Genomic DNA, 13,615 nt, shown 5'->3' with positions numbered 1-13,615 from the left:
ACAACCTACAGCTGTCCTTATCCAGGCTACTGAGAATGACCGGCCACTTTAAAGATACCAAATTGAAACATTTATTTTATATTTATACATTTGTGTTTAAACAAACAGCATTATGCTTAAAAAATTACAATCAATGTTTTATACTGACTTGTCACACAAATGTATTATAAAACAAAAGCAAAAATCATGAATGCACACAAGAGTGTTAAAATTCAATATTTAAAGACTGATATCCCCTCACGAACCCTCGTATTAACGTTGCAATTCAAAAGTGTGTCTATCTACCTGCTTTTCAGTGGAGTCCAACCACGTGGGCGAAGGTGGTGACTCCTCTGTAGTTGGCTCGAGCACACACAAAAAAGCCCAATACTTGGAACAACAAAGAGATATGCCTTTTTATATATGTACATACACACACACATATATAAAGTCTCTGCTGTGTAAAATATTTCAGTCCTGAGGGTTGAAAAGGCAACATAGTTCTCAGCTCAGTGTGGTCCCGTGGTGCTCCGTTCACTGCGCTCGCTGTTTTTGTAGAAACCTCACATGGACGTTCCTTCGGCGATTAAACTGCCGTACTTTTGGTCCCAATATGCGGCCGTGCAAACTCCACAAAGTCATCGATAAGGACAGGCCACGCTCCTAGTGAACAAATAAACACACAAACAAATTTAACCAACTGAATCACGAGACAATATTAAGAGCAACAATGAGAATTCATTCATTCATAGTCTGCATTCGTATCTAGGATATTTTAGTTTCCTTTCTGGATAGTGAGAGGAAGAGAAGACGCATCATCTATCTTTATATGCAGTCTGTGGTGTAAACTATCCCTTAAGGTTGTGAGAGAACGATTGTGGCTCGAAGATGTTTTCACACAGCTGATTACGAGCACTGTACAAACCTTCCTCGTCATAATTCGACATGTCATCTGTGATCATTGTGCTGAAGTCTAGTAAGAGGTTCCAAGTGTCCTTGGGAATTGATCTTTTGTGGTGCTCCTGCAAAAGGTGTAGAGTAAAGTTGAAGCAACACACGGCGAAATAAAGTGAATGACTTACATCTGCGATTATGAACTTACAACTAAAAATGTGTTCCACAAGTCCAGGAACTTGAATCTTCCAGCCAGTACTAAATTCCAATATGCAATTGCCATCTCTAAATCTGTAAGAAAACCAGAAGTAGGTCAATAAAGATAAAAAAATAAAAATAAAAAAAATAAAAACAGCATATATGTCGAACATCAAGAGACTCTTACCCAAACCTTTCTGGCCAGGATTTTTTGCAAAATTAAATGTAAACTGGTAAAAATCCTTGAACTTCCCATGGTCTTTTAACTCCTGCTCCATCTTTGGCAGCTGAGCTTTTAACTTCTCTATAGTGTCACACCTGAAGAAACAGAAAGCAAAGTGTTAGTTTCACTAGACAAAGAGAAACATTTCAGAGCATTACACAAATCTTCATTTTAATGTAAGGTATTTAATTACGTTTTTTTCTGTACACAAATAGCAGTTACTGGGCGTATCATTGGTTCTATGAGTAATGGTGCAACCCTCTAACCGGCTTTGCAACTGGTTAACCCTTCCCAGTCTTGCCTTCAACACCCTGAGACAGATCTTTGCACTGAATGACCTATCGGCTGGGAGCGATCGCACAGAACCCCAGTGCTTTTGCTGCTCGTCTCCCTTCGGAACGCAGCCACGTGTACCCAAAAGGAGGCCAGCCTGGTCTGCAGTTAGAGAGCTACACGTGAACTCATAGAAGTGGAGTTACATCCAGTAACTACGATTTTCATGTGTGTTAAAATATCAAGTCGACACCGAAGGCCAGGGCAATTGATCCCAGCTGGACCCCAGTTATGACCAGTTAAAAGACCAGCAACTGACAAGAATGAACCTGGCAAGCGCTCGACCGGTGGATGGCTTCGTCAACCCCCTGATTTGACAGACAAAGCCCGTCTGTAAAAGATGTTTGAAACCTACGCAGACCCAGTAACCCAACACATCCAACTTGGCAAAGTGTGATTCATTTTGTGATGAGCAAACTATCTTTTTAGCTAATTAATAACATTGTGGCCTTGATCTAATCATTTATAATAATCGAATTATTCATGTTATAAATGCACAAAGTTACTGTCAAAACATGCACACTTAGAGAAAAAAACAAAACAAGCAAACACTTAACAGCACAAACTACACTTTTAGTTGGCATGAAAATAATAAACACAAATGACATTAATTTCAAGTCCAGCAATTCATGGTGCTTAAGGTCAAAGCCCAGATTATTAGTGTCCACACTTCAGCAGCACAGTAACTAGACCGAAGACAAATGATTTACTACACATTCCTGACTGAGGTCTGAGCTCTACTGGGGTATTTTCTAGGCTACTACTTAATCAAATTAGATTTTAAAAATGACAATGAGAACAGAGTCTCTCTCTTCCGTGTTCTGTCATCTGTCATCTCATAACTTTTCCTGATGGTTTAGGTTTTTGCCATCGCATCTTTTCAGTATCGCAATCAAGATATTTAGGGAGAACGTGTATCAAAAAAGTGAAACATTTTAGAATCATGTCAACATTCTGTTCGTGACACAGACATATTTTCGACAAAAATCCTACTACAATAAAGTCAGACTTTGAAATATAGTAGGGTTAGGGTGCTTCCGGTCTCAGAGATAATCGTGTTAAAGTCCATCTCACAAAGAACGGAGGAGCCATTTCAGAAGAGAGTCATGTTTGCAAAAATGTTTTCTCACCCCTGTTCGGCCATGCCATCCATGAACTCCAGTTTCGAGAACTCGCACTGTGTTGCTGCCCTGAACTTCCAAGCGATGAGGAGGACACTTATACTGGCCGGATCCAAACCCAGGTCGTCACAGAACTGCTGGATCCCGTCGATGCCGATCTTGTTGTCATCATGAGGATCTAAGGGTGACGTGTGGAGAGAGGGATTGGATTATTAATTAAGTCCATAGTAAATGCATGTTTATTAATCTACTTTCTATAAAAACGTATTCTTATACATCGACCCCATTCATACCAGCTTGAGTGATCAGATCTCCAGTGGTCAGCACCAAGTACAGGTGTGAGCGCACCCGAATGCACCCTGAGATCCAATCACTCAGATCACATTCAGAGGTGGTCTGGTACGCATGTGGCCACATTCTTTTGGCAAATCCGTCCTGGGCCACATGATGTCGTCTGACACGCTACAGTTTGAATGTAATTTTATGCTGCTCACTGTAAACATTTTTGTTGCACTATCACAATTTCAACAGTGACCACCACATAATGACTGATACTTTACTTAAATTCTTAAAATCGTTCTTCATAGCTACACTCATTTATTCATTCAGTCCCTGCTCTCTCTCTCTCTCTGTCTCTCTCACATACAAACATTGTCATCAAACACATCTGTAAACCTAGACTGGGTCACAGCAACATCATTTGATCTTTACACACACAAACACAGGTCATGATTATTTGCATATTGAGTGAGGAAGTGGAATCATTTTAGTTTCAGGTGTGAACAGACTAACTTGACACTGTCCCCTTGTGATTGGATGTGTCAGTGCGGATGTTGATGCCAGGGCCAGGTACAAGTCTTTCCATACCTCTGTATCTGTTGTACAGCTGATCGAGCCTCTTCTTGTCTAAAGCTGCCTTTAGATTTGGAACATAGAGCTCTGGACTTTGGAAGAACTTGTCCGTGGCAACGTCTAGTTTCCAGTCATTCTGTGACAAACAGGTCAGCGCGGTCTTCTCATTGGATTGTGTGAATATCATGAACTGGCGAACTTTATCCTTCTGTGAGGACTTCAGCTTGTTCTGCACAAAGACAAAGACACAACATACACTAAACTCAAAAAAAAGCAATGATCAGACAACTGTGAAGAACAGCTGAGTCACATAGATAATAACGTTTCTATAGAGGAATGGGCATATTTATTTATGATTTGTAAAAGGCTAGATATTTCAACAACAAGCTGCATGTGGCTGAAGGATGCTTATCATCCAAAATGTCACTAATTAACCACGAAGTTTGGTCTGTTTCTGGCACATAAACATCAAACCAGTGGTGGCAGCAGTAAGACATTCTGTAATAACATGCGACCCTGACAGCCGGGACCGGTTTTAAATGTGTCCACGAGCTTGTTTTCAGATTTAAACAACACCAAACCAACAATCTGGTCTTAAACCCGGTGGACAACAACTCACAACTAACGTTGATGCAGAGTGTGTGGTGTTATTTGTCCGATGGCTTAAATGCTAGCAAGCTTAGCTGGCTAACTGGGCTAGTCTCACCGTGAGCTAGTAGGCTAATGCTAACGAAGGGAGGTTTGTTTTCATTGTGCAAAAGGAAATAAATGGGAGATTGGCGCGGCTTCCGGTCTGTGTCGGTCTCCAGAAAGTGCCAGTTAATGTGTGTGAGGGGTAATAACACTAGAAACCTGGCATCAGGGTAAAATAATGGCTCATTTCTCACCATGTTTGTCTTCGCCCGACTCCCTCTCCTCCCATCCAGCTGGCTAATGACTGTAAAGTTATAGTAGTCATGCAAAAAGATTTCTTTTTTCCGGTTGGGGCTTCTCTTTTTCAAAATAAAAGCGCCAAATGAAGAACTCCTGGGTGATGCCATGCCTTAAAATTATAATTTGTTCGCTTTATATTCATTAAATAATATAGCATTGTTTATTAGTGCAACGCCTTATTGACTTTCATAAAGTTGGTTGGTGAAATTTGAAATATTACCACGTGATTTATTCTATTTTGAAGCATCTTGCCGGAAGTGGTTGCGGAAGTGGTGCAACTAAGCTAGCTCGGCTGTTCCGGAGCTGTCAGAAGTCTCTGGATGTTTAAACCTGCTTTACAGAGACTTCGGGACATATGGAGGTCGTACAGACACAGGTTTGTGCCCTGGGTTGTTCTCAACCTGTCTAAAAATGAGAAAACTCTGCGGAAGGTGACGGAGCGCTGCAGGGACAAGGTGGTGCCGGATGAGGAGGTGTCGCGGAGCCTGGTGAAGCTCTTCTCAGCCCTGATCAGGAGCCATGGGGCCGATCACAGGGAACTGCGAGCAGCTCCCTTTACCAGAGAGGTGCCATGTGGCGAAGAAGAGCAGCATGCAGAGAACCCCGTGTGTGGACATGATGCCATGTTACGGTGTCTGGGATTCTGCATTGATCGCCAGCCCAGCACTCTGCCCTCTGCAGGAACTGGAGTGTTTGTCACCAAAGGGTTTGTGCCAGGGGGAGCCACAGTGGCCATGTACCCTGGTACAGTGTATCAGGCCTACGAGCCTATCCTCCTCCAGTCCATCTGTAACCCCTTTGTGTTCAGGTGCATCGACGGGGTCTTGGTTGATGGAAACGACAAAGGAATCTCCAGAATGGTGTTCAGGTCCTGCAGCGGCAGGGACAGACTGGGGCCCTTCATGATGAGTGACACCAGCTGGCTGACAGCCACCCCACACAACCCACTGGCTGTGGGTCAGTATGTGAACAACTGCTCCAACGAGCGTCCTGCCAACGTGTGCTACCAGGAGTATGATGTGCCAGACAAGTTTCCCATTGAGCTCTACCAATACCTCCCCAATGTCAACTACAGCCAGGACACACGGAGGCCCCTGCGCTGTGTTGTCCTTGTGTCACTCAGAGACATTGCAGCAGGGGAGGAACTCTTCTCCAACTACTTCACGATTGTGCATTAGAACTTAAACATACTCCCCCTGCTACTGTCAGAACTGAAGATAAATTATATTTTTGAAAATCAATCGACATTGATATCATTATTTCTATTTCATTTTCAGCAAAACTCTTTGTACACTCTTAAATACTCATTACGGAATATAGATGAAATACGTCTCACACTCCAAAAAAATTTTGTTTGTATTATATAATAAACGTCCATGTAACTTTTTACATAAATTAAATGTAAAGGGTCACATTAATTAAGTTTTGAAATGTAATGTAGGAATATAAAGAAGGGATCCAACTTTATTTTGTGGATGTGCACTGTTACACCTGGAATACATTCCACTTCTGTCCGTCCTGGGGCGACTTGCAACTCTTTCTAAGGTCTCTGTGTTTTTTCCCCCTGTTAGAGGGGGTGCTTGGAGGAGTTTTCCCCCACCCTTGGCAATGGGTAACAACAGAGGATACCACACCTTGTACAGATTGTTTAAGCCCCATGAAATAAAAACTGATTTGTGAATATTGGCTCGATAAAATTTGATCGATTGATCAAGTGGGCCGGGAAATAGGATCAGCATGTTCCAAACCTAAACACAGGCAGGAAAGAGTTATTTATATCTTATACTGAAAAAATACATAAATACTTTGATTTAAATCCATTCCATTAAGGATCTGCATTCAAAATATTACATGAGCAAAATTATAAATGGGCAAAAATACACCTAAATATCCAGAAATAAAAATAGCCATTATTCAGAGGGTTAAGTCTGTACTAACCAAAATCTTAATGTTACTGTATTGTGATTGCTGCTGTATTTCTGGAGACAATATGTTAGAGTTTGAGATGGGTATAGTTTGTTAACAGTGTATCAAAGTGCTCCTGTGTTTCAGTTGAGGACTTTTGACGTTTGAAGTTTTAAAGAAACTGGTAACTAAGTACCTCAAAATTGCACCCCCTTCTTAAATAACAGTGCTGAGATCCACCACAGTAATGGAAACTTGGAAAAGCAGCAGTGAAGTGATCATAAACTGAGCTTTGCTTAGGGGGAGGGACCAAGAGCTCAGTTACAAGCCCAATTTTAGGAGGTTTAAAAGCTATAATCACTGCACGAAGATTCATGCACATTATTTGTCCATTAGGGATCAAAGTGAAGTTCATTCACAACTGCAACAGTAAGGGGACATTCCTTAAACACAGCCACAGTTAAATGGACGCGAAAGAAGTCAACTCTTTTACTTGGAGCCACGACCAATTGATGGCAAAGGTGACTCAGATGATTGGAACCTGGAAAACAGAAAGAAAGAAAGTGGTAGTGGTAGAGGAAGTACTCAATTATTTGAGTTAAGTGAAAGTACAAATAAAGTGACGAATGTTTACTCAAGTAAAAGTAAAAGTGGCATTGAAAGTTTCTACTTGATCAAGTAAGTAAGTACTTGCTTTTAAATATAATTTAAGTATTAAAGGTAAAAGTACTTGACGAGTGTAGCCTGTTCCCTAGTGCAACAATCTACTATATCTTTATGGCTGGATGAATGAATGAATAAATGAATGAAAACATTTGAGGTGTTTCTTCACCAGTGATGCTTATGCTGTAGATGTACTCTGCTCTCATTGGAGGAGGCAGAGTTTAATGTTGCCTGCATGCTCTGATTGGATCAGTGGAACAATTCCCCTCTTTGTAATGATTGCTTTTAAAAATATAAAAACAATCAGAACGTATAACACTATGCACTGTGAAAGTATAGTGTAATATAAACATATAGTCATTGTTATTTATAAATATTTGTTGACATATGTAGTGGAGTAAATGTACCCCATATTGAATCTACAATAAGTACAGATACATGAAAAATGTACTTTGTTATACATTATTTGGTCACAGTGAAATTAATTGCACTCTTTAACGTCACTGAGAAACACGGGAAGACTCTGACAGACACAAAACATCATGTTTGGTGTAACAGTGTAATGCAGAACCATGTGAAAAATTAGATGCTGGATTTTCTATATTAGGTTTAGAGTGACCAAAGTGGGAGCCTTACCCGGATATTATTTCTTACATCATGTTTAAAATAAAAAAAACTTGATTAGCCGGTTAGCAGGTTTCTTCAGTGTATTCTGTAGAGTACACTCTGTACTTTTCCGTCTGCTCTACCTGCTCCAGTATACACACAACGTATGAATGACAGGCATTGTGAACATATTGAACACTGAAAGGATATATTGAACAGTCTAGGAGCTGTGGTGAACTCACTGCTATCTAATATATCTCTATAATACATCTCTATGAAAGCAGGACAAAAGGTAGTATGATGACAAACACTTGCAGACTAGACTTCATCCTAACTAAAAATGATCGCATGATGATGAGTCAGTTTTGTTCTTTGTTCTTCACATCTATTTATTTTTCCATTTCTCCCACGTGTTCGGCCTCACGCAAACCGAATCGCCAAAATTGTTGCACAACCTCGTCAGGAGGAAGTTTGACCTGTCGGGGACACTGTACCGGCCCTAGCACCAACTATTACTGCAATATCCTTCCGCTGATAAATATAGTCTGGAACAATTTTCTAATTTGTATCGGTGATTGGCACATATGTCTTTATATAGCCGATGTAGAGTCAAACACGGTGTGCTCCAAAAAATTATGTCCGGCAACTGGGACGAAACTGTGGACGGAACTGAGCATTACGTTCCTGGGTGAAAATAGTCCGGCTGTATAAAGGCACGCGGCGTCGCCACCAGCGATCTTTCCAGTTGCATGCTGAAGTTGGGAACAGACCATGTCTTGTGATCCTGCTGAACAAAACAGGTAGAAACGCATTCCGTCCTGCTTTTTCTAACAATACTCGATGTTGAGATGTAAATAACCGTGTAACGGCGACGTTTGCCTCCTGATTTGTCGAATTAGTGATAAAATCGCTGGTTAAGTGTCGGGGGCGCTCTGGATGCTAACCCGTTAGCTTTGTGAATTAAGCTAACACCGCAGTTCTAAATAATCACCAGCCACGCAAGCATGATCGGTTTATAGTATATGCTGAAGAATTATAATAAGTGAAACGTCATTTTTATTGATGGTGGCCGGTGGTGGTGAGAGGATCCGTCGGGGGCAGGCTGCAGATCGGCCTCGTTTTCAGGCAGCGCAGGCCCAGCGGTCCGACATATTGGTTAACAGGCAGCGAAGCGGAGCACCCCAGAAAGTGGAGTTAGCTCGACCAGTTAGCACAGGGGGCATGTGATCCGATGTGGATGCACGTCAATGTTACATAACCGCAGATTTAGTGGAGAAAGTGGAGCCCCCCTCGTAAAATGCCACACGTGCAACCCAGCGAAGCTCCGCGCTGTAACGAGATACTTTGGGCGTAACCCGAAATACCGGGAATCCGGTGATTACTCATCGTACGTGTGCCTTTATGGATTCAGTGAGGCAAAGTGCAACTTTTGGAGTTCTTTGCGACCGGTCTAACAAGTCTAATGGCGGCCGCCATACAACCACACACGTGGTGGGAACGACTGCTCGCTGTACTTCTGTTAACTAGTATAGATTTAAGACCTTTTGTTCTTTATCTGTGATGACGTTAATGTTACAATTAAACACAGTGACATAAGTACATTTTACATATGTCTCTTGTATTCCACAGCTCAAGAGAGAATGTGGGACCGGAATCAATGGAGCCTGATGGCGTCATCGAGGTAACTACATGATAATACAGAGTTTTGATGCTCCGTCAATATGTACTTTCATTCACAGGATATTGCTCCTTGTGTTTTCCAGAGCAACTGGAACGAGATTACGGACAACTTTGATGATATGAACCTGAAAGAGACTCTTCTCCGGGGAATCTATGCGTACGGTTTTGAAAAACCATCTGCCATTCAACAGAGGGCAATCATCCCTTGCATCAAAGGTACATAAACCTAATTTACCCATAAATTAGTTGTTTAGAATTAAGTGAGTAGTTAACAATTGAGTGAAATGATGTTTACCATCTTTCGGGACTTACCCAATAATGGGGATAACTTTTTTTCACTGATCACTCAATATTATAAACTCTGTCTCAGCTGAAGCATCAGAAATATCCTGTGTTAAATGCATTGAGGCAGTGTTGATTGACTATCAATTACATTTTAGACTTTTTAGACTTTTTTAGCACTGTTAGGATTGAGTTTTTTTTTAACATCAAATATTCCCTGTCCCATTGCCGTTAGGCTTCGATGTCATTGCCCAAGCCCAGTCAGGTACTGGCAAGACGGCCACGTTTGCCATCTCTATCTTGCAGCAGTTGGACATTGCTCAGAAGGAGACTCAGGCTCTGGTGTTGGCTCCCACTAGAGAGCTGGCTCAGCAGGTATGCTGTTCCTGAGGTCAAGATAGCCTCAGTCTCTCAGACCTAGGCAGCATATTGAGGACACTGATTCAAATACTAAGGTAATATTCGCTCCAAATTTGCAACAAAGTGTCCTCTGAGGATTGGTGTAGTCTCTGTCCATGGCTACATTGGTCTCAAAGGTGATCTGGCTCCATTTATTTGATTGTACCTGTGTTGCTCTAGAAAACTAGGTGATATGATGCTTTACCATCTTTCGGGACTGACTTAAAATGCTGAGTTTCTTTATTACACTGATCACCATGAACAGTTCTAGACTTTTGAGTTTGCATGTTCTGCCGTGCCCCGTGTACGACATTATCCTGAGGTGGTTTTTTGTTTTTATTACTGTCTCATTAGATTCAGAAAGTAATTCTGGCTCTGGGTGACTACATGGGGGCATCCTGCCATGCTTGCATCGGAGGGACCAATCTCCGTAACGAGATACAGAAGCTCACGTCTGAGGCCCCTCACATAGTGGTGGGCACACCAGGGCGTGTGTTCGACATGGTTAACAGGACACATCTTTGTAAGTATCACATGTCCTGTTTAGCAGAAAAGCTTTTGACTGAACTCTGCCACTTCTAACAACAAAATGTCTTGCACAGGCCCAAAATGGATCAAGATGTTTGTTTTGGATGAAGCTGATGAGATGTTGAGTCGAGGGTTCAAAGACCAGATCTATGAGATCTTCCAGAAACTGAGCACAAACATTCAAGTAAGGATAATTTGTGTACAGGCGCAGCAGACGACTATGAAACCCTTCTGCATTAACAGAAGTCTGCTATAATTGTGTGATCCAGATTTGATCTGTTTCATGCAATAATGCTAGCAAACTATTGCGTGGAAGGAGATCCATATGCACTGCACTGAAAATGAGATGTGGTCGAACCTCTTTCTTAATGTTCATTGGCTACTTTTCTCGAGGTGAAGTGCCACAATTGAGTCTGCACTTAAACAAATAACTATTGTCACACTGCATTTCATTTTTGACCGGGTATTGACCGAGTCTTATAAAACTCATTATTCTTTTCCTTCAGGTGGTTCTGCTCTCTGCCACGATGCCATTAGATGTGTTGGAGGTGACCAAGAAGTTCATGCGAGAACCCATTCGCATCTTGGTGAAGAAAGAAGAGCTTACCCTCGAGGGTATCAAGCAATTCTACATAAATGTGGAGCGAGAGGTGGGTTAGCTGATCAGTCACCCAGTTTGTTGTGTTTTTGAACATCATAGATCAGTCTTCTCTTTAAAGCACTCTGCTAAAACTGCAGGAGCCAAACCTCCGGTTTAGCTCATGTGGCCGTGTAAGCATGGGTACACCAGGGAAGGAAATTAAAGACACAGTATCAGAAATGAGGCTTGGAGGGACCTCTTTCTTAATGTCCAATGTCCTTTGTCTCACGATCCTGTGTTACATCTCGGCTGATTTTATCAAGGAGTTAAATGGCTGTTTGATATCTCCCCCCCCTTGACAGTGCATGACTTGTGTTTTTTTTTTTTTGTGGATGTCTGCAGGAGTGGAAGCTGGACACCCTGTGTGATCTGTATGAGACTCTCACCATCACTCAGGCTGTCATTTTCCTCAACACAAGGAGAAAAGTTGACTGGTTGACTGAGAAGATGCACGCTAGAGACTTCACTGTCTCTGCCTTGGTATAACCTGTTCTACATCAGAATACTCCTATTTTGCTTGTCTCTGCTTGTTGGTATTGCCGTTGCACATTTTCTCTTTAATAAAAAAGTCTCTTCACAGCATGGTGACATGGACCAGAAGGAGCGTGACGTCATTATGAGGGAGTTTAGATCTGGCTCAAGCAGAGTGTTGATCACAACTGATCTTCTGGTTAGTATGGGGTGCAATATGGTGGGGTAGTAATGTATGAAGGACACAACTTATCAATTCAGTTAAAACCAAAAGTTTTTAAATCTTGCAACAGTCCAAAAATGACCAAGCAATCTCAACTTTTGGTAGAATAGGGCTCGCGCTCCACAATGAGTTCTTCTAAAGTAGGAATCTGTTACTTTTTCGCGAGCGACAACACCATGTGCACAAATAATCTCATCTGTCTTTGCTTGAATGTAATTTTAAATACCTAGTTTCTTTTTGTCAGGCTCGTGGGATTGATGTCCAGCAGGTTTCCTTGGTCATTAACTATGACCTTCCTACAAACCGAGAGAACTACATTCATAGGTAAGACAAAATCTTATACACTGCCAAATTTGCACCTCAGTCTTCTGTGCGACTATAACACGACTCAACTTGTCTCTCCAGAATTGGTCGTGGTGGCCGTTTTGGCAGGAAAGGAGTTGCGATCAACTTCGTCACTGAGGAAGACAAGAGGATTCTTCGGGACATCGAGACGTTTTACAATACAACCGTGGACGAGATGCCAATGAATGTGGCCGACCTGATTTGAGCCCCAGGATCTTTCGTTTTGGTTTTTTTAACGCAGTGATAGCGGTCGTTCCACTTGCATTGTGCTTATATTATTCCAGGGGGGAGAACTTGTCGATGCTAAACCTTGGGATCAGAATTGTGGTAGGTGTTAAAAGCGAGGTGACGTCTATGGTGGTTCTTCTCTGACACTTGTAGATTCTAACCTTGACAGACGGCTGGTTGGAGCTACAAAGCCATGGGGTCTGAAAACGTTATGGTTCTTTTGAGGTATTTCTTTCCATGTTCATTTAAGATGCGTGTAGTTGATGTTCTCCACCATTTAGTAATTTACTTGTGGACTAAAAGGTATAAGTGCTGTATAAAGTCTGCAAATTATGTTATGCTAACATATATGCGGTGTATTGTGGGCCTGCTTAAATAGAGGCACTTGTCATAGTATAGATTCACTTGCTTTTTGTTATCTTTTGTGACTGTTAATTTTAATGTTTTTTTATCCCACTTCATAATTCCTCACTGGTTGGCCATAGTTTGCTGACGTGGTTTTACCCTTACAGAGTATATTGCTTCTGCCCCGTGACTACTTTTCAGATTTCCTTTTCCCTAGAATTGTAGGAATGTCTTAATAAACAAATTGCTGTAAGGAAACTCCCTTTGTCTTGGTCTTAATGCGTGGCCACTGTTAAAAATGGTATCTTCAAGTACCATCTGGAATTTGAAAGCAACCTATTAACATAGCAGTGGGAGAGTTGCGTTGCAGCACCACCTACTGGCAAGCCAGCTGTAAGACCTTAACTAAGCATGTTGATTCACAGTAAAAAGGAAATACTGAACATGTAAAAATCAACAGCTAACATGTTTAATGTAACTATTTCCTTAAACTGCATTTTAAGACCCTTTGAGCACTGAAGCAATATACTGATGGGTGTACTTCAAATTTAGATTAATTTTGCATCCTGTTTTTTTATATTTTAAAAATGACCTATTTTAACAGGATTCATTAAATAGTTTAACAAATTATGCAAGGAATTTCAGAAAATGCAAAATACTCAATTCTACCCATATATTCTTTGATTGTATCTGCGGTGTCATGTTTGTTTTTCATGCACTGATTTAAGTTAAAAGTAGTTTTAGTTATTTACTAAAGTAAAACGTTC

At 41.3% G+C, this 13,615-nt stretch overlaps 3 protein-coding genes and 4 non-coding genes across 7 annotated transcripts; 6 read left to right on the top strand and 1 right to left on the bottom strand.

Annotated features, from left to right (window-relative positions):
- Positions 1–57: 57 nt before the first annotated feature.
- Positions 58–4,539, bottom strand: dcun1d1 (DCN1, defective in cullin neddylation 1, domain containing 1 (S. cerevisiae)). Its single transcript, XM_035170387.2, has 7 exons — positions 4,488–4,539; positions 3,616–3,829; positions 2,758–2,926; positions 1,259–1,389; positions 1,082–1,164; positions 905–1,001; positions 58–642 (listed from the first exon to the last, which is right to left on the bottom strand). Exons 1-7 carry the CDS (start codon positions 4,488–4,490, stop codon positions 566–568), a joined length of 774 nt encoding a protein of 257 aa, XP_035026278.1. The 5' UTR covers positions 4,491–4,539; the 3' UTR covers positions 58–565.
- A 235-nt stretch (positions 4,540–4,774) lies between these two features.
- Positions 4,775–5,774, top strand: setd9 (SET domain containing 9). Its single transcript, XM_035170386.2, has one exon. The coding sequence runs from the start codon at positions 4,854–4,856 to the stop codon at positions 5,709–5,711; it is 858 nt and encodes a 285-aa protein (XP_035026277.1). The 5' UTR covers positions 4,775–4,853; the 3' UTR covers positions 5,712–5,774.
- Positions 5,775–8,361: 2,587 nt separating this feature from the next.
- eif4a2 (eukaryotic translation initiation factor 4A) lies at positions 8,362–13,106 on the top strand. Its single transcript, XM_035170382.2, has 11 exons — positions 8,362–8,507; positions 9,337–9,388; positions 9,471–9,603; positions 9,905–10,044; positions 10,423–10,591; positions 10,671–10,780; positions 11,103–11,246; positions 11,579–11,716; positions 11,817–11,906; positions 12,175–12,254; positions 12,336–13,106. The coding sequence occupies exons 1-11, from the start codon at positions 8,479–8,481 to the stop codon at positions 12,478–12,480; spliced, it is 1,230 nt and encodes a 409-aa protein (XP_035026273.1). The 5' UTR covers positions 8,362–8,478; the 3' UTR covers positions 12,481–13,106.
- LOC118118446 lies at positions 9,665–9,735 on the top strand. The gene has a single exon (XR_004697928.1). It is a non-coding gene; the product is annotated as a small nucleolar RNA SNORD2 (small nucleolar RNA).
- Positions 10,255–10,326, top strand: LOC118118445. The gene has a single exon (XR_004697927.1). It is a non-coding gene; the product is annotated as a small nucleolar RNA SNORD2 (small nucleolar RNA).
- On the top strand, positions 10,823–11,005 carry LOC118118444. The gene has a single exon (XR_004697926.1). It is a non-coding gene; the product is annotated as a small nucleolar RNA SNORA81 (small nucleolar RNA).
- Positions 11,301–11,482, top strand: LOC118118443. The gene has a single exon (XR_004697925.1). It is a non-coding gene; the product is annotated as a small nucleolar RNA SNORA81 (small nucleolar RNA).
- Positions 13,107–13,615: the final 509 nt, after the last annotated feature.

Source organism: Hippoglossus stenolepis, chromosome 11, assembly GCF_022539355.2.
Source record: "Hippoglossus stenolepis isolate QCI-W04-F060 chromosome 11, HSTE1.2, whole genome shotgun sequence".
Lineage (NCBI taxonomy): Eukaryota > Metazoa > Chordata > Actinopteri > Pleuronectiformes > Pleuronectidae > Hippoglossus > Hippoglossus stenolepis.
Note: the sequence above shows the minus strand (reverse complement) of the source record. Positions and strands in the feature narration are given on the sequence as shown.

Coding starts and splice junctions, on each gene's coding strand:
- dcun1d1 (XM_035170387.2), bottom strand. Junction 2,927..3,615: donor GCTGTACAACAGATACAGAG/GTATGGAAAGAC, acceptor CGTCACCCTTAG/ATCCTCATGATGACAACAAG. Junction 1,165..1,258: donor TCCTGGCCAGAAAGGTTTGG/GTAAGAGTCTCT, acceptor GTTTTCTTACAG/ATTTAGAGATGGCAATTGCA.
- setd9 (XM_035170386.2), top strand. CDS start 4,854: ATGTTTAAACCTGCTTTACAGAGACTTCGGGACATATGGAGGTCGTAC.
- eif4a2 (XM_035170382.2), top strand. CDS start 8,479: ATGTCTTGTGATCCTGCTGAACAAAACAG. Junction 11,247..11,578: donor ACATAAATGTGGAGCGAGAG/GTGGGTTAGCTG, acceptor GGATGTCTGCAG/GAGTGGAAGCTGGACACCCT. Junction 11,717..11,816: donor ACTTCACTGTCTCTGCCTTG/GTATAACCTGTT, acceptor GTCTCTTCACAG/CATGGTGACATGGACCAGAA.